At 42.3% G+C, this 13,152-nt stretch overlaps 1 protein-coding gene across 31 annotated transcripts in view; it reads right to left on the reverse strand.

Moving 5' to 3' along the window:
• The window catches only part of LRIG2 (leucine rich repeats and immunoglobulin like domains 2), a 104,443-nt gene extending 91,607 nt beyond the window's left edge, over positions 1-12,836 (reverse strand). For 18 of the 31 annotated variants that reach the window (XM_081493431.1, XM_081493432.1, XM_081493430.1 and 15 more), the window contains exon 1: positions 12,366-12,836. In XM_081493431.1, coding sequence (XP_081349557.1) covers positions 12,366-12,604 — 239 coding nt within the window. In that variant the 5' untranslated portion in view covers positions 12,605-12,836. Of the gene's footprint in view, positions 1-46; positions 158-8,717; positions 8,897-12,365 lie in introns of those variants that run through there. The other 13 variants (XM_081493412.1, XM_081493413.1, XM_081493410.1 and 10 more) reach the window with 3 other exon arrangements.
• Positions 12,837-13,152: the final 316 nt, after the last annotated feature.

The following is a 13,152-nucleotide window of genomic DNA, read 5'->3' on the forward strand; positions in this document are numbered from 1 at the left end:
CACTGTTGACCTCAATTTTGTGAGATGGAATGAAAGGACAACACACCTCACTAGACACTTAGGAACTGTGACCCCAAATTTTAAATTAGAGTTAGTTTCTTGCGTAAGAATCATCCATTTCCAGCACTTGTATTTGCAGCCCTGGTCCTGGTAGCCACTGCATCAAGCAGGTGAAAAAAGTTGATATGATATGGAGAAAAAAGAAAAAAGTATAGTTATTACACCAGCATTCTTCTCCCTTGGTAAGAATTGCATAGTCATTCCATACCCTCTTTCCCAGACTCACCAAAAGAGAACTCTGAAGAATACAGCCACTCCCTTAACCACACCCCGTGTTGTGAGTACACTTTGATGGTATATAAGCCAGCCCTTCCCGTCTTTATCTCCCCCATCTTAGATAACAAATGTTTTAATTGCCCATTCCGGTTCTCCATCAAACTAGTACCCTGAGGAGGCTCTCTCTCTGTCCACTGTTGGGACACTATGGGCTGTAAGTATATTCTTTGGTCTGAAGAAATGATGGTCGGCCATCCCAATTGGTACAATTATCTTCTCTTCTGGTTCTTTTAAAGCACTCTTGAACATTGGCATCTACCATCATGTAAGCAAAGTCTGGTCCAGAGTCAGTGTCTACTCTATCAGGACTCATCTGTAGCCCCTCAGACCTACCAGCACCAGGCTCACTTACCAGCTATGTGCAAGCCTTTCCACCAGAGCAATCTGACATAACCATCTGCTGTCTTTGTCTCTTTTGCTTAAAGACAGAACATTATTCTGTCAATGATTACTGTCATTTTGTGCCTCAGGGGTACAAGAGAATTGTGTCTACAGATTCAGACTATCTCTGCATTCCTGCAGTGTCCCCATATCCACTCATTCAGGGACCCAGGTGGCTACCTCAAGAAAGCACGCAGGCGTATTTGCTTATTGATCCTAATCCCCTTCTGAACCTAGAAGGGGCTTCTCCTGGTGGGCATCAAGAAAGTCCTACTTTAATGCACCCTTCAAATTCCCACAGTAATTCCCACAGGGCTCTGCCCCTTAAGGGCATCCCTTAAATAGGCCAGGTTTTCACTGCTCTTCTGCCTGACTATATAGCCTGGCCACAGGCCACTGCCCATGAGTCAAACTCAAAAATAGGGGGTTTTTACCACTGTTCAATCCTTACTCTAGGAAAGAAGAAGACTCTAGGAAAACAGCATGCAATTCAGCCCACTTAGCTAATGTCCTTACCTTCTTCAATCAGTGGTGGCTTTCCAAATAGGATGCTGTCCATTCACCTTGCAACTGTCATTCACAAACTAAGCAACTCTTTGTTGGTCAGTTATAGGACACTGCTAGGTGACAACAGAACCCAGCAGCTCCTCACACAGTTCCAGAGCCAGTCCTAGGGGAAAGAGGCTCCCTACTCTTCAGGATCTCCTCCTCACACTCCCCAGGCAGTATGATCCTGTGTAAACCATTTCCACTTTATTCCTCTTCTGGGCACTGCCCTCCCCCGGAGTGTTTATCAGGCATTATGCAAGACATCATGACTATTTCACATTTCAAGATTACTTTATGAGTTTTAGACATAGTGGCAGTTTCAATTAATGTCCAATAGCAAGCCAATAACTACCCTTTAACTGGGAATTCTGCAGTCTATAAAGTTCTAGTAGTTGTTGCTGGGAGGCATTCAGGTACACAAAGGGCTATCACACAGACAATTTGTTCACACCAACACTCCAGCTTCTACCCTATGTTGTGTGGGCTTGGTCCATCTCATTGGTTCCCACTTAGCAGGTTCAATTCATATTGCTTGAAGGGTAGATTTACATGCCTTCTGTTTTATGATACTATGTGGTAGAGGAAACATTCCCTGATCAGATACAATGTCCATCCTCATTATATAATCAGGTATAAGTGTGATCAAACGTATCATTCTCCTACAAACTTTCACCTTACATTCTTAACTGTAGCCTCCACTAGGGCTGATATTAACAGGTTTTCATTTTACAAAACTAAGTAAGGGAAGCAATCCCCATCCAGATGTAACACCCATTCCCATAAAATATTCAGATAAAGGAGATACAGCTTTTTTACATAAAGTCTGTTTAAACATTCCTACTTTCACAATCCTATCAACTCTTATGTTTTTATGTTCTCAGCTGCATCAGGTTTCACAAATGATTTTGGTACCACAGGGCAAGATGCTCTATCAAAAAATCCTGGGAAATTCTCTGCCTTCTGACCATTATCCACTCTACTACAAAAGGTTTCAGGGTACTCCCACCATAGGCTGAGCCAAGGGATCCTGGTCCTCTTTGTCAATTTTTTTTTTTCATCCATGCCACAAGGCATGCAGGATACTAGTTCCCCGACCAGGGATCAAACCTACACTCCTTGCAGTGGAAGTGGGAAGTGTGGCATCCTAACCACTGGACTGCCAGAGAAGTCCCCCTTTGGGTCAATTTTTATCCCATTTAATCTGCCTAGCCAATGACCCAAGCATTTGCTGGTCATGTTTCTCACTGCAATCTCAGTCTTTGGACTTTTAGACTTCTTCAAACTAAACAAAGCAGATTCAAGGCCCTTTACTCTTCAGGGATCAGAAAGAGGTCCCTTCAGCCTGCCCATCCTTGGATAGTGCAGTATTAAAGCCTTTGTTTCCACCCCATTAAAGTCCATTTTATTCATCCCATTTCTTAAAAGTCATCTAAAGCCTTCCATTCTCCATTCTGCTTTCCATGAGTTGGATCCCATGATTCTTCCCTATTTCCTCTGTTTTGCTAAAAATATTTGCTTTATTCCCCACATTTCTAAAACCTGTTTAAAAATGTTCACCTTGCTAAGATCAGTTCCTTGACTCTCTCCTTTGCCTTTCCTCATTATTACTAACCTCATGTTTTCATTGGCATCTATGTAAGATCCCTTGTAGCTCAGTCAGTAAAGAATCTGCCTGCAGTGCAGGAGACCCAGGTTCAATCCCTGGGTTGGGAAGATCCCCTGGAGAAGGAAATGGTGACCCACTCCAGTATCGTTGCCTGGAAAATCTCATGGACAGAGGAGCTTGGTGGGCTGCAGTCCATGGGGCCGCAAAGAGTTGGGCAAGACTGGGCAACTAACACTTACTTACTTACTTACTTAAGCTCCAGAGGGCAAGCTGAAGCAGCAAATGCAAAAGGCTTCCACATCTGTCCCTTGGCTTTGCAGCAGTAAGGTTATATGGGTTGCCCATATAAGAGTTCCCCCTCAATCACAGCATTTACCATGGACTGGGTAACAAACATATTCAGCCGGTGACTATCTCAATTATCAGAAAGATAAACCCACACGGCTAATATACGAAACACACTGTTTGCTTTCACTTGATATTTATTGGAGGAGGTGGGCAGTCCTCTTTTTCAGGGATAAAGAGACCTTACAGTGGCTTCTGTCCAATCCATTAGGCTGGCTGTTCCCTCAGGAATAAACTGCTTTGTGTCTGAATCACATATGGCCACCAGTGATTGTTTCATGGTAAGCTGTGAGTCCTTCATCAACTCAAACATGCTTTTTCCCATTGTAGCATCTAAAACCAGATACTGCTCCTAAATTAATTACTCCACAATCCACTTTAATAAAGGTTCTTCAGGGTATTCCCTGGTATTCAGTAAGCTAGTATTACTGATCCACAACAGCAAACGTCTTCTTCACACTCTACTCCTTGATTTCAGTAGTTTCTTGGTTTTCCTCTCCTCCCACCCTGACTACATTCTTGGTGACCAGGGTCTAAGAGGTACTTTCTGCTGTCCTTGCATAATTTTTTCCTTGGCGAGCAGCTTTGAGGCCAATGACCAAAGCTCTGACTTAGTGATATCTGACCTTGGTCCAACATCAAGGTTTGACTCAGGACTCTTTTAATTTCAATTTTAGCTCTTACTCATTATATTACATTATTTCAATGTCAGCTATTATAAGCTGGTTATCACAATAACCAAGAGATTAAACATTTCACCTTCTTCTTGTTAGTTTCCATTTCCTTATGCAGCCAGTGGACCAACAAGCTGGGGATTGGATCCATCTCTAAATTCCATTGGTGACTTTCACCTTTAGTAACTGAGAGCAGCAAAGCTGCTGCTCCATACCATGGGTGACCACATGCTCTCCCAGGAATTAAAGGTTCTGCATCCCCTGCCTTTTATCCTTTCTCTTCCCAAACCATGTTTCCATGAGCCCGGTCCATTCTAGCAAGTCTCCCTCCTGTGATACCATATGTCCAGGAAAAACTCCTTGTGCTAAAAGAAAAAATAATCAATGACACTTGTTAAAACCTGGTAAGAAAGACTTTATTCAAGGCGATGCAGGTTATCTTTATGAGTACAGAGACTAAAATGATGAAATTCTGCAGTGAGGGAAGAAATTGAGCTCAACTCCAAATACTGTATGGGCTAATACAAATTTGTAGCCACGAAGCAGGGTGGACAGACAAGGTCAATGGATGGAAAACTGGAAACAAGGGTAAGGGGGGTTCTGGCTAAATAGACCTAAGTGGATTCTTGCTGAAGACAAACCATGGTGATCAGACATCACCTGAAAGATGGCAGAAGATGAGAAACCAGATCATACATCAAGGGTGATCAGATATCAAGGGTTTACTGCTAAACTGACTTAGCAGGATTCTTGCTAAAAGTGCATTTTACAAGGAAGTATACAGATGAGCCTAGTAGGTGGTGGTTCAGGAGTCCAATTAAAATTTAGTCAAAGAATCTTTGTCAGGCCCCTTTCTGTTCAAGGAAAAGAGAAACACAAGTCTATTTTCTCATTCAGTGGTCTTTTTCTCATTAAGGACCAGGGTAAACCTGTGGAGACTTGGTATTACTGGATATTTCCTCAATGGTGCCAGCAGTCAAGCATTTAATAATGGCAGTCTCTATGAAAATAAACCAAAATTTATAGCTAGATACCCAGTTTCTCAATCCAGACGCAGCCAGTTGGGATTCTTAGATTTTGAACTTGAAGCATCTTTTAATGGTAGTGTGAGGATGGCAGTGGTCACCTGAAGAAGTTTCCTGGTTTGCAGTTTGAACGTCTCTGATGATGGCACTAAGTGTTCAGGAGGCACAGAGGGTGCCCAGATACAAGGTGTTGTGGTGGTTTTTTTTTTAAGTTTATACCAAGTCATCCAGCTTCATCTTGCAGAATTTCAGGAAAAGGGAAATTTTAGTGCTCAGGGATGCCACGTCAGGAGGGTGGGAGAAAAACTGGAAATATCAGTTTGGTGCATCATAGCCAGATATCAGAGAAAACTAGAATTGAGAATGTGGTAAGGACTGGCCAATGTGCAAGACAGAATTCACAAGACTGCACTACAGTTTTATACTGAAACAAAAAACTTTCTCTCTACAGTCAACCTTTTAATTCTTGTTTGCAAATTCTGATCTCATTAGACTAGTCCTGATTATTTACATTCAGCAAGAATACTGACTGACCATATAAGTAGGCTCTTTTTGAGTTGGTTCTACTGAAATTTGCCAAAAGGAAACTCAGATTAGGCTTTTAAAAGCCTCTCGAGGCTAGGAAGACAGCTCAGGAAGTAGCCACCAGACTTTCATCTTGCACTCCTCAGAATTCAGGTGAATTTCGCTTTTCTTGGGGTCCCCAAGATATCCTAAGGGTCCTGAGCCAGCCCAGAAGCAACTTTCCTTACTCATCCTTACTCATGAGGTTGGGAACCTTATCAGCCAGATACTAGGCCAGTTTTCCCAAGAACACTGGTCCATGAACTCAACTTTGGTAGCTTAAACCAGATTCCATACACAGTTCACTCTTAAATATAACATTTCAATCAAAGCCACAGCAATATATCAATCATTTCCAAGTTGGATACTGTTACAAGAGCATATTATTGAACTTATTCAAATTACTACATTGTCATGAAAATAAGAATACTAGCTAAAAGTTTCTGAATTCTGGAGGAACCAGGTAGGGAGAAAAAGTAATTGTTTCTTCTTTGTTCACAAAGGTATTACTGTTGTAAGCTATACATAACACAAGACAAAAGAAAAAGGTTATTTAAATCTAAAGAAAAAAACATTAAAGAACCAGCATTGCTTCAAATAAAGAGTGATAAAAAATTATAACCATTCTCATTAGTTTATTCAGTCTGACGTAATTAATTCTTATTCTACTTGATCTTGGGTTAACAGTTTTATCAATTCATCAGCTTCATTACTTCTGGAAATTCTCAGTCTTGTGGCATGGCTTTCCTGATGCCATCATGGAGCATTCTTGCCTGTGGCTGACTGTTTATACTTTCAGAGAAGGAGAGTAAAACAATAACTTGTTCATGAATGAAAAAAGACTTAAAATGGCTATGATTGAAGTTCTGATGAGAGTTCATTTGATAAGGAAAATTAGTTATCTCCGTGGCATACAATACTTCAACATAATAACCAAACAAAGCTATTTCATATCTCTATGAACTTCATAACTTTTCTGAAACACCTATATTAGTAACTTATACTCATACATGTATAACCTAAGGTTTGTCCTCATTTCTTTACTATGCTTCTCATGCAATTTAAAATATCAAATAAATCTAATTAGTTTAATGTATCCTTTTACAAGGTGAGAGATATATCCTGTGAGATTTTCCAGGGACCCTCTGGAAAGTCTCAAAGTTAGCTTGAAATCAAACAGATTCCATTCAGAATTTGATTTTGTGAGGTCAAAAATATCAAAAAGTTTTAAAAATCTGACTAAGATCACAGGTCATTGTGAAACAGTACTTAGTTATCCATTTAAACAAAGTGGAAAAAGATTTCAAAGGCAAATACAGAAAGTCACAGTTGCTTAAAAAAAAATAGCTCTTCTAATAAGAGAAAACTCAATTTTTTAAAGTAATCAAAGATCTGAAAAAGACAACATGAAATACAGGAAATTATTTTGATAAGATACAAAATCTCTGTTTCCTAGACAGATTACTTAAAAGGCAAAGGAAGGACTTCCCTGGTGGTCCAGTGGTTAGGAATCCACTTGCAGGGGACAAGCATTCTATCCCTGGTCCAGGAAGATCCCACACGCCACTGGGCAACTAAGCCCACGCACAACAACTGCTGAGCAGATCTTAAAAGGATCGGATCAATAATCCAATAAAACTCTGGGATTCTAGTTTTGCATCAGGAATACTTATGTAATTGCTCACTTATCTCTAAGCCAATTTGAACAGGACTGGATTTTATAAATTAATTTGGCAATATCTAGAAATAGAAAAATTCACATATCTACAACATATATACAAACCTACATAAACATACACACAGATTCTAAGAGATCTCAGTTTTCACTGGAAAATTTTAGTCCTAAGTTAGTAAACACAGAAATACAAACTCACTGGTTTACATAAAATAATAACCTCTTGTATTTTCACTGTATTTTTATGTGAGTTGTGTTTATGGCAAATGGGACAAGTTAAGGTTATCTGTTTACTGGTTTTGTACAGACCACCTTCCCTTGCCCTGATATATAATCATATGGAGACTATGGACCAAATTTTTTAGGTGTTGACTGAGGAGATATCAAGAGACTTATCTGGATGTCTCCAAAGCCCATTCAACTGGTGAAAACACCCAGTGTATTTCCAATTAGCCTTTTTCTTTTTCAGTTGTTTTTGGGGGTCCCTAAGTGCCTTAATAGTCTTCAGTGGAGAGCAGGTGGTCCAAAGTTCAAGTGACTATAAAGATGGAGGTAGGAAAAGGTTTGGCAGGGTGGACACAGGGATGAAGGATGAAGGGATTTGGAGGGAGACATATCCCAGGTGGCGCTAGTGGTAAAGACCTGCCTGCCAATGCCGGAGACGTAAGAGACATGACATGGGTTCAATCTCTGGGTAAGGAAGATCCTCTGGAGAAGGGAATGGCAATCCACTCTAGTATTCTTGTCTGGAGAATCCCATGGACAGAGGAGCCTGGCAGGCTACAGTCTCTGGGGTTGCAAAAAGTCGGACACAACTTAAGTGACTTAGCACGCACACACGCATCATGGGATTCAAGGGAATTGGAAGGAAGACTGAAGGCGGTTAAGAGAGCAAAGGAGGAGCAGAAGCAAAGAGAAAGGAGAGGTCTTAGAGAGGCCAGTGTAGAGAGATCTCAAGTTTCCCAAAGAAGTCAGTGAAATTCCACATTATCCTCAATAAAAGCATGCCAACAAGAATGGAGGCAGACAGAGTCAGCAGGGATTCAAGAAGGGGGTTTGAGCCATCTGATAAGTTCTCATGGAAGAAGTAGGACCCAAGAGAGAGAGGCCTCACAGACAGCCAGGAAGAAAGATTTCCAGCATAAGGAGTCAAGGAATAATCCCCACTCAGGAAAAACAGAGCCAGGAAGAAGAGATTTCCAGGCCAGTAAGTACGGTTCAAACAAAGAAGCCTAGGACTCTAACTGAGCTTTCTTACAAACACAGAACCTGGGACTCTAACCCAGCCTGTGTTTATCTAGGACTCTATCCCATTTTCTTGAGCATACAGTTGACCTCTGAACAAGATGAAGGTTAGGGGCACTGACCATCTGCAAAGTTAAAAATCCACAGGTAACTTTTAATTGCCTTCCAAACATGAGGTTTCTCTGTATTCAAGGTTCTGCATCTGTGGATTCAACCAACCATGGACCGTGTAGTACTGGAGTATTTATTTACAGTTCAAACCCATGTTGTTCAAGGTCAACTGTACTCAAGACTCTTAAATCTAAATCTGTCCTTACCAGCTTCCCCAGATGTTTGTCCAGTGCAATGGTTCAGGAGTCGGACTCACCAATGGATCCCCGATCAATCAGTCAGGAGTGAAGATAAAGACTTCAAAGGTATGCACTTAGGGTCCTGGGTGAGAGGTCCGGGGGTCCAATGATGAATCTGATCCTATCCCGAGTTGTGGCACCACAAACTGTTAAAAGGAAAAAAATATTCAATGATACTTGTTAAACCATGGTAAGGAAGACTTCTGGGGATGAGGCTTTCTCCATATAGGAACCACTGCAAAGAAGTTTTGAAGTTTGGGAAAAGAGATTGGGCTTAACTCTGAATACTCCATGAATAAGAGGAAACTCACAGCTAAGAAGCAAAGTAGGGTTGGTGAATGGAAAACTACTTAAGAGTAAACATCAGGGTAAGGGGGTTTTTAACTAAACAGACCCAACAGGATTCTTGCTGAAGACAGGCCAGGGTAATCAAATATCACCTGGGGGGTGGTATAGGTGAAGGAATCTGATCAGACACTGAGGATGGGGGATTCCCACTACACTGACTCAGCAGAGATACTGCTAAAACTGCATTTTACAAGAATGTGCAGAAATGGTCCAGGATAAGGTTCAGGAGCCTGACTAAAGTTTGATTAAGCAAAAAATTTTTTTCCTTTACTCACACATTAGTACTTCTGACCAGATGTGTGCTTTTTTCCCCCCAACACCAACCAGTTCTCCTTCACCAACTGGATATCCTCCAATTCAATTCAATTCTGACACTAACTGGCATTAGTGAAGACCTCACTGCTTAAGGGCTCAGTCCCACAAGACAGCCTCCCACTTTAGACACCAATCACAAGTCCTCATGTTGCCTGCAACTTCTGTCAACTTGGTATAAATTGGAAGTTCCTGAGACCCACCTCCTTGGATTCAACCACCTGCTTAAAGCAGCTCACAGAACTCAGGAAAACACTTACTTACATTTACTGGTTTAGTATATAATAAAAATACAATAAAGGACACAGATGAAGAGCCAGATGAAGACATACAGAGGGTGAGATCCAGAAGGGTCCAGTGCAGGAGCTTCTGTCTCCATGGAGTTGGGATGTACCACCCTCACAGCATAACCAGTAGATGTGTTCACCAGCTTAGTAGCTCTCTGAACTCCATACTTTAGGACTTTTATGAAGGCTTCATCACACAGGCATGATCAAATACTACCTCAATCTCTAGCCCCTCTCCTTTTTCAGGAGGATGGGGAGGGGAGATGGGGCTGAAAGTTCCAAGCTTCTAATCACGGCTTAGTCTTTCTGGTGACCAGCCCCCATCCTGAAGCCATCCAGAAGCCAACTAAAAGTCACTTCATTTGGTCAAAAGACATTCCTATCACCCAGAAAATTCTAAGAGATGTATGAGTTCTGTGTCAGGAATCAAGGTCAAAGACCAAACACAAAAATGAAAGGCGCTCCTAGTTCTCCTGTCACTTTGGAAATTACAAGGGTTTCAGGGGCTCTGTGTCAGTAACTGGGGGTGTTTATATTAAGTCAGTAAATCATGTCCAACTCTTTGTGAACCTATGGACTGTAGCCTGCCAGGTCCTCTGTCCATGGGATTTTCGCGGCAAGAATACTGGAGTGGTCCTTCCTAACTCAGGGATCGAACCTGCATCCCCTGCATTGGCAGGCGGATTCTTTACCAGTAAGCCACCTGGGAAGCCTGTAACCGGGGACAGATACATATTTTTGAACCCAGGATTAATGAATTTTGTCTACCAACTTTCTGATGACTACCACAAGTTACAGCATTTGAGTTTGAATCATTAATAATTTAAAGCACTGCATGTGTTTTAAAGATTCAAAAATACATAAAGAAACCCATGTGCATTGGTGGTTTCGTAGCTGAAAGCAACTGATTTTTTTAAAAATGTTATATTTCTCAGTTTAAAACAGCACAATCCCATCTTTTAATATCCTAAGAGTTCTTTTGCTAATGTAAGACTTCCATCCAATTACATTTCTTCAAGAGAATTGCTCTCCAAGGCATTTCACTTCAACTGAAAATGTCAATTTCACTAGAAGACACTTAAAGTTTTTGAATTTTATTTGGCTTTGGGCAATTTGTCTTCATTACACAAAAATCAAACCTCGACACAAAATAAATGTATCCGACATGAAACTATTTCTAATTATTGTTTATCTACCAATGGATGAGCTTAAAAAGTAGGCCACATTTATTTCAGTTACAGCTGAAGTTGTGTTGTTTTTAAACCTGCACCAGATTTAGTCTGTCATAATCAGATAGCTGTTTGAAGAATTTCTTAGGAAAAGGTACTTGTTGCATAACTAAGATATAATGCTAGGTTTAATTCAGACGATGTTGCACACTGATATAAATTTTTACCTTTTATTTGTGTCAACAGAATCAGAATTAGTTAAAGGTGTCACTATCATAGAACAACAGAAAACACCTTATTACACTGCAGATCTATGCTATGACAACATTTGCTTGTTAACATTAATTTCCTCAAGGAATTTACAAGGTAGCTTTCTTTCCTAACATAACCTATTTGCAAATGTATAAATGCTTTAACTGCTGCAAAGAGAGACATTCTATTTGTATTACATTTCTTTTTTAATTTTTTAAATCAAAAGATAATCGCTTTACAGAATTTTGTTGTTTTCTGTCAAACATCCAACAGCCCCTCATACTTTAGTCACACTTCGAGCTATTTTTCCTGTGTGTGACAGGACTTTTTTTAGAAATGACTCTATTAGAAGTCTGTCAATTAATAAATACATTGTTCAGTTAGTGGCAGGAAAATAACTGTATGTTAGTGGTTAAGAAGTTCCATAATTGCAGCATTTAATACCTACTGTTGCTCCTAATGCCATCAGGCTGACTCAGACTAATGAGCTCTCCAGGTGCCACTGTATAACACAGGCCTGTCAAGATGAGCACTCAGCAGTGGAGTCTCCAGAAGAATTCATCCAACCATTGTACTTGCTTCTTATACATAAACACAGAGTACTGATTTTTAGGTTATTTGCCACAAGGAAATGCACATCACTTAATTCTGTCAAAGATAAGCCTTCTTCTTTACAATGACTCTTAAAGTAGAAAACGCTATTTATAAAAATGCTTGTTCAAGGTAGCACTGGATGTAGTAATACATGAAGTTTTAACCCAGTTAAATATCAAAAACAGCAAAAAACTAGCCAAAACGTGAATGACAGCCAGAAAACAGTAGATAAGTCTTTATGATAAGGATATAAAACCACATACCTGGGGATCATTCAAGCTGATGCATTGGATGATGCAGCCCAAAGTGGCCGAGGAGCCCCAACCATTCACAGCCAATGCCGGTGCACAGAACTAGTGAGCCCTTAACAACATCCCCGCCCCAACTCCTCCCAGGCCAGGAATCATACACTCCCTGGTCCCAAGAATTTTAACTGTGGTCTTCATACAAGTCTCCAGAACCTTAACACCAGGATTTCAGGCTCCCACCATCCTCCCGAAAAGTTCACAACATCGCAATGGCATCTCCCTTCAGGACTTAGGCTCCCGGCCGCACCCTCCAGCCAGGCATCTCTCTCCTGCCCCTCTAGGAGGGGGAGCACCCACCCACTCTCCCCGGCTTTCCTTTGGTCCCCGCCCAGCAACTCTACTCACAGGCTGACTGCATCGGGGGGCAGCGAGGTCGATAGCGCCCGCCAGCTGGGCGCTGGTAGTTTCCTGCGACTGCAGTCCAGCAGCGGGATGCGGCAGGAACAGGGCACGGGGCAGAGGCCTGCACGGGTGGCTGGCAGCAGAAGCAGCACTGCCTGGGCGAGGAAGAGCAGCCGGGAAAGCAATCTTGACCCACACTCCAGCGGCGGCTCCTCCCGAACGCCTTGGGGCGCCGGCGCCATTTTTCCCTACTCCCCACCCCCCCGCGACCTGGACCCAGCCGAGAACAGCAGCCAGCTAGAAAAAGCAGCTAGGCGGAGACGTCTGGCGGCTGCGCGACCACTCGGAGAAACGGCTGTCGCCAGTACCCTCTAAAGGCAGGCAAGGGGCGGATACAGCGCGGCAGCGGGGGCGGCGGCCGAGGACACAGAACACAGGCCCTGTGGTCAACGCTGCTTCGCCCCGCCCCACGACGCAACGTCTTCACGCACAGGAGCCAACCAATTGGTGCCACAGGACGAGGCGCGTCGGGGCGGGACTCCGCGAGGGGAGGTGTCGGAGACAGCGAGCTCCTTAAGGAGGACTTTAAGGTGTCCACAGCTTAGGGGGCGCCCCTGGAGTTCCACCGCCGTTTCTCCGCTGGAGGGCGCAGTGGCTCCTTAGGAGGGAGTGAGGGCAGACGCTCTGAAGTCCGAAATCCTGATTTGCGATGTATCCGCTATGGTATTAGAAAAGGATCTTTAATCGTCTCTGGGCATCAAGTAAGGGGAATGGCAGAAGAGGTGCCTCC

This window comes from Giraffa tippelskirchi, chromosome 5 (assembly GCF_054371585.1).
Source record: "Giraffa tippelskirchi isolate mGirTip1 chromosome 5, T2T-mGirTip1v1.2.pri, whole genome shotgun sequence".
Lineage (NCBI taxonomy): Eukaryota > Metazoa > Chordata > Mammalia > Artiodactyla > Giraffidae > Giraffa > Giraffa tippelskirchi.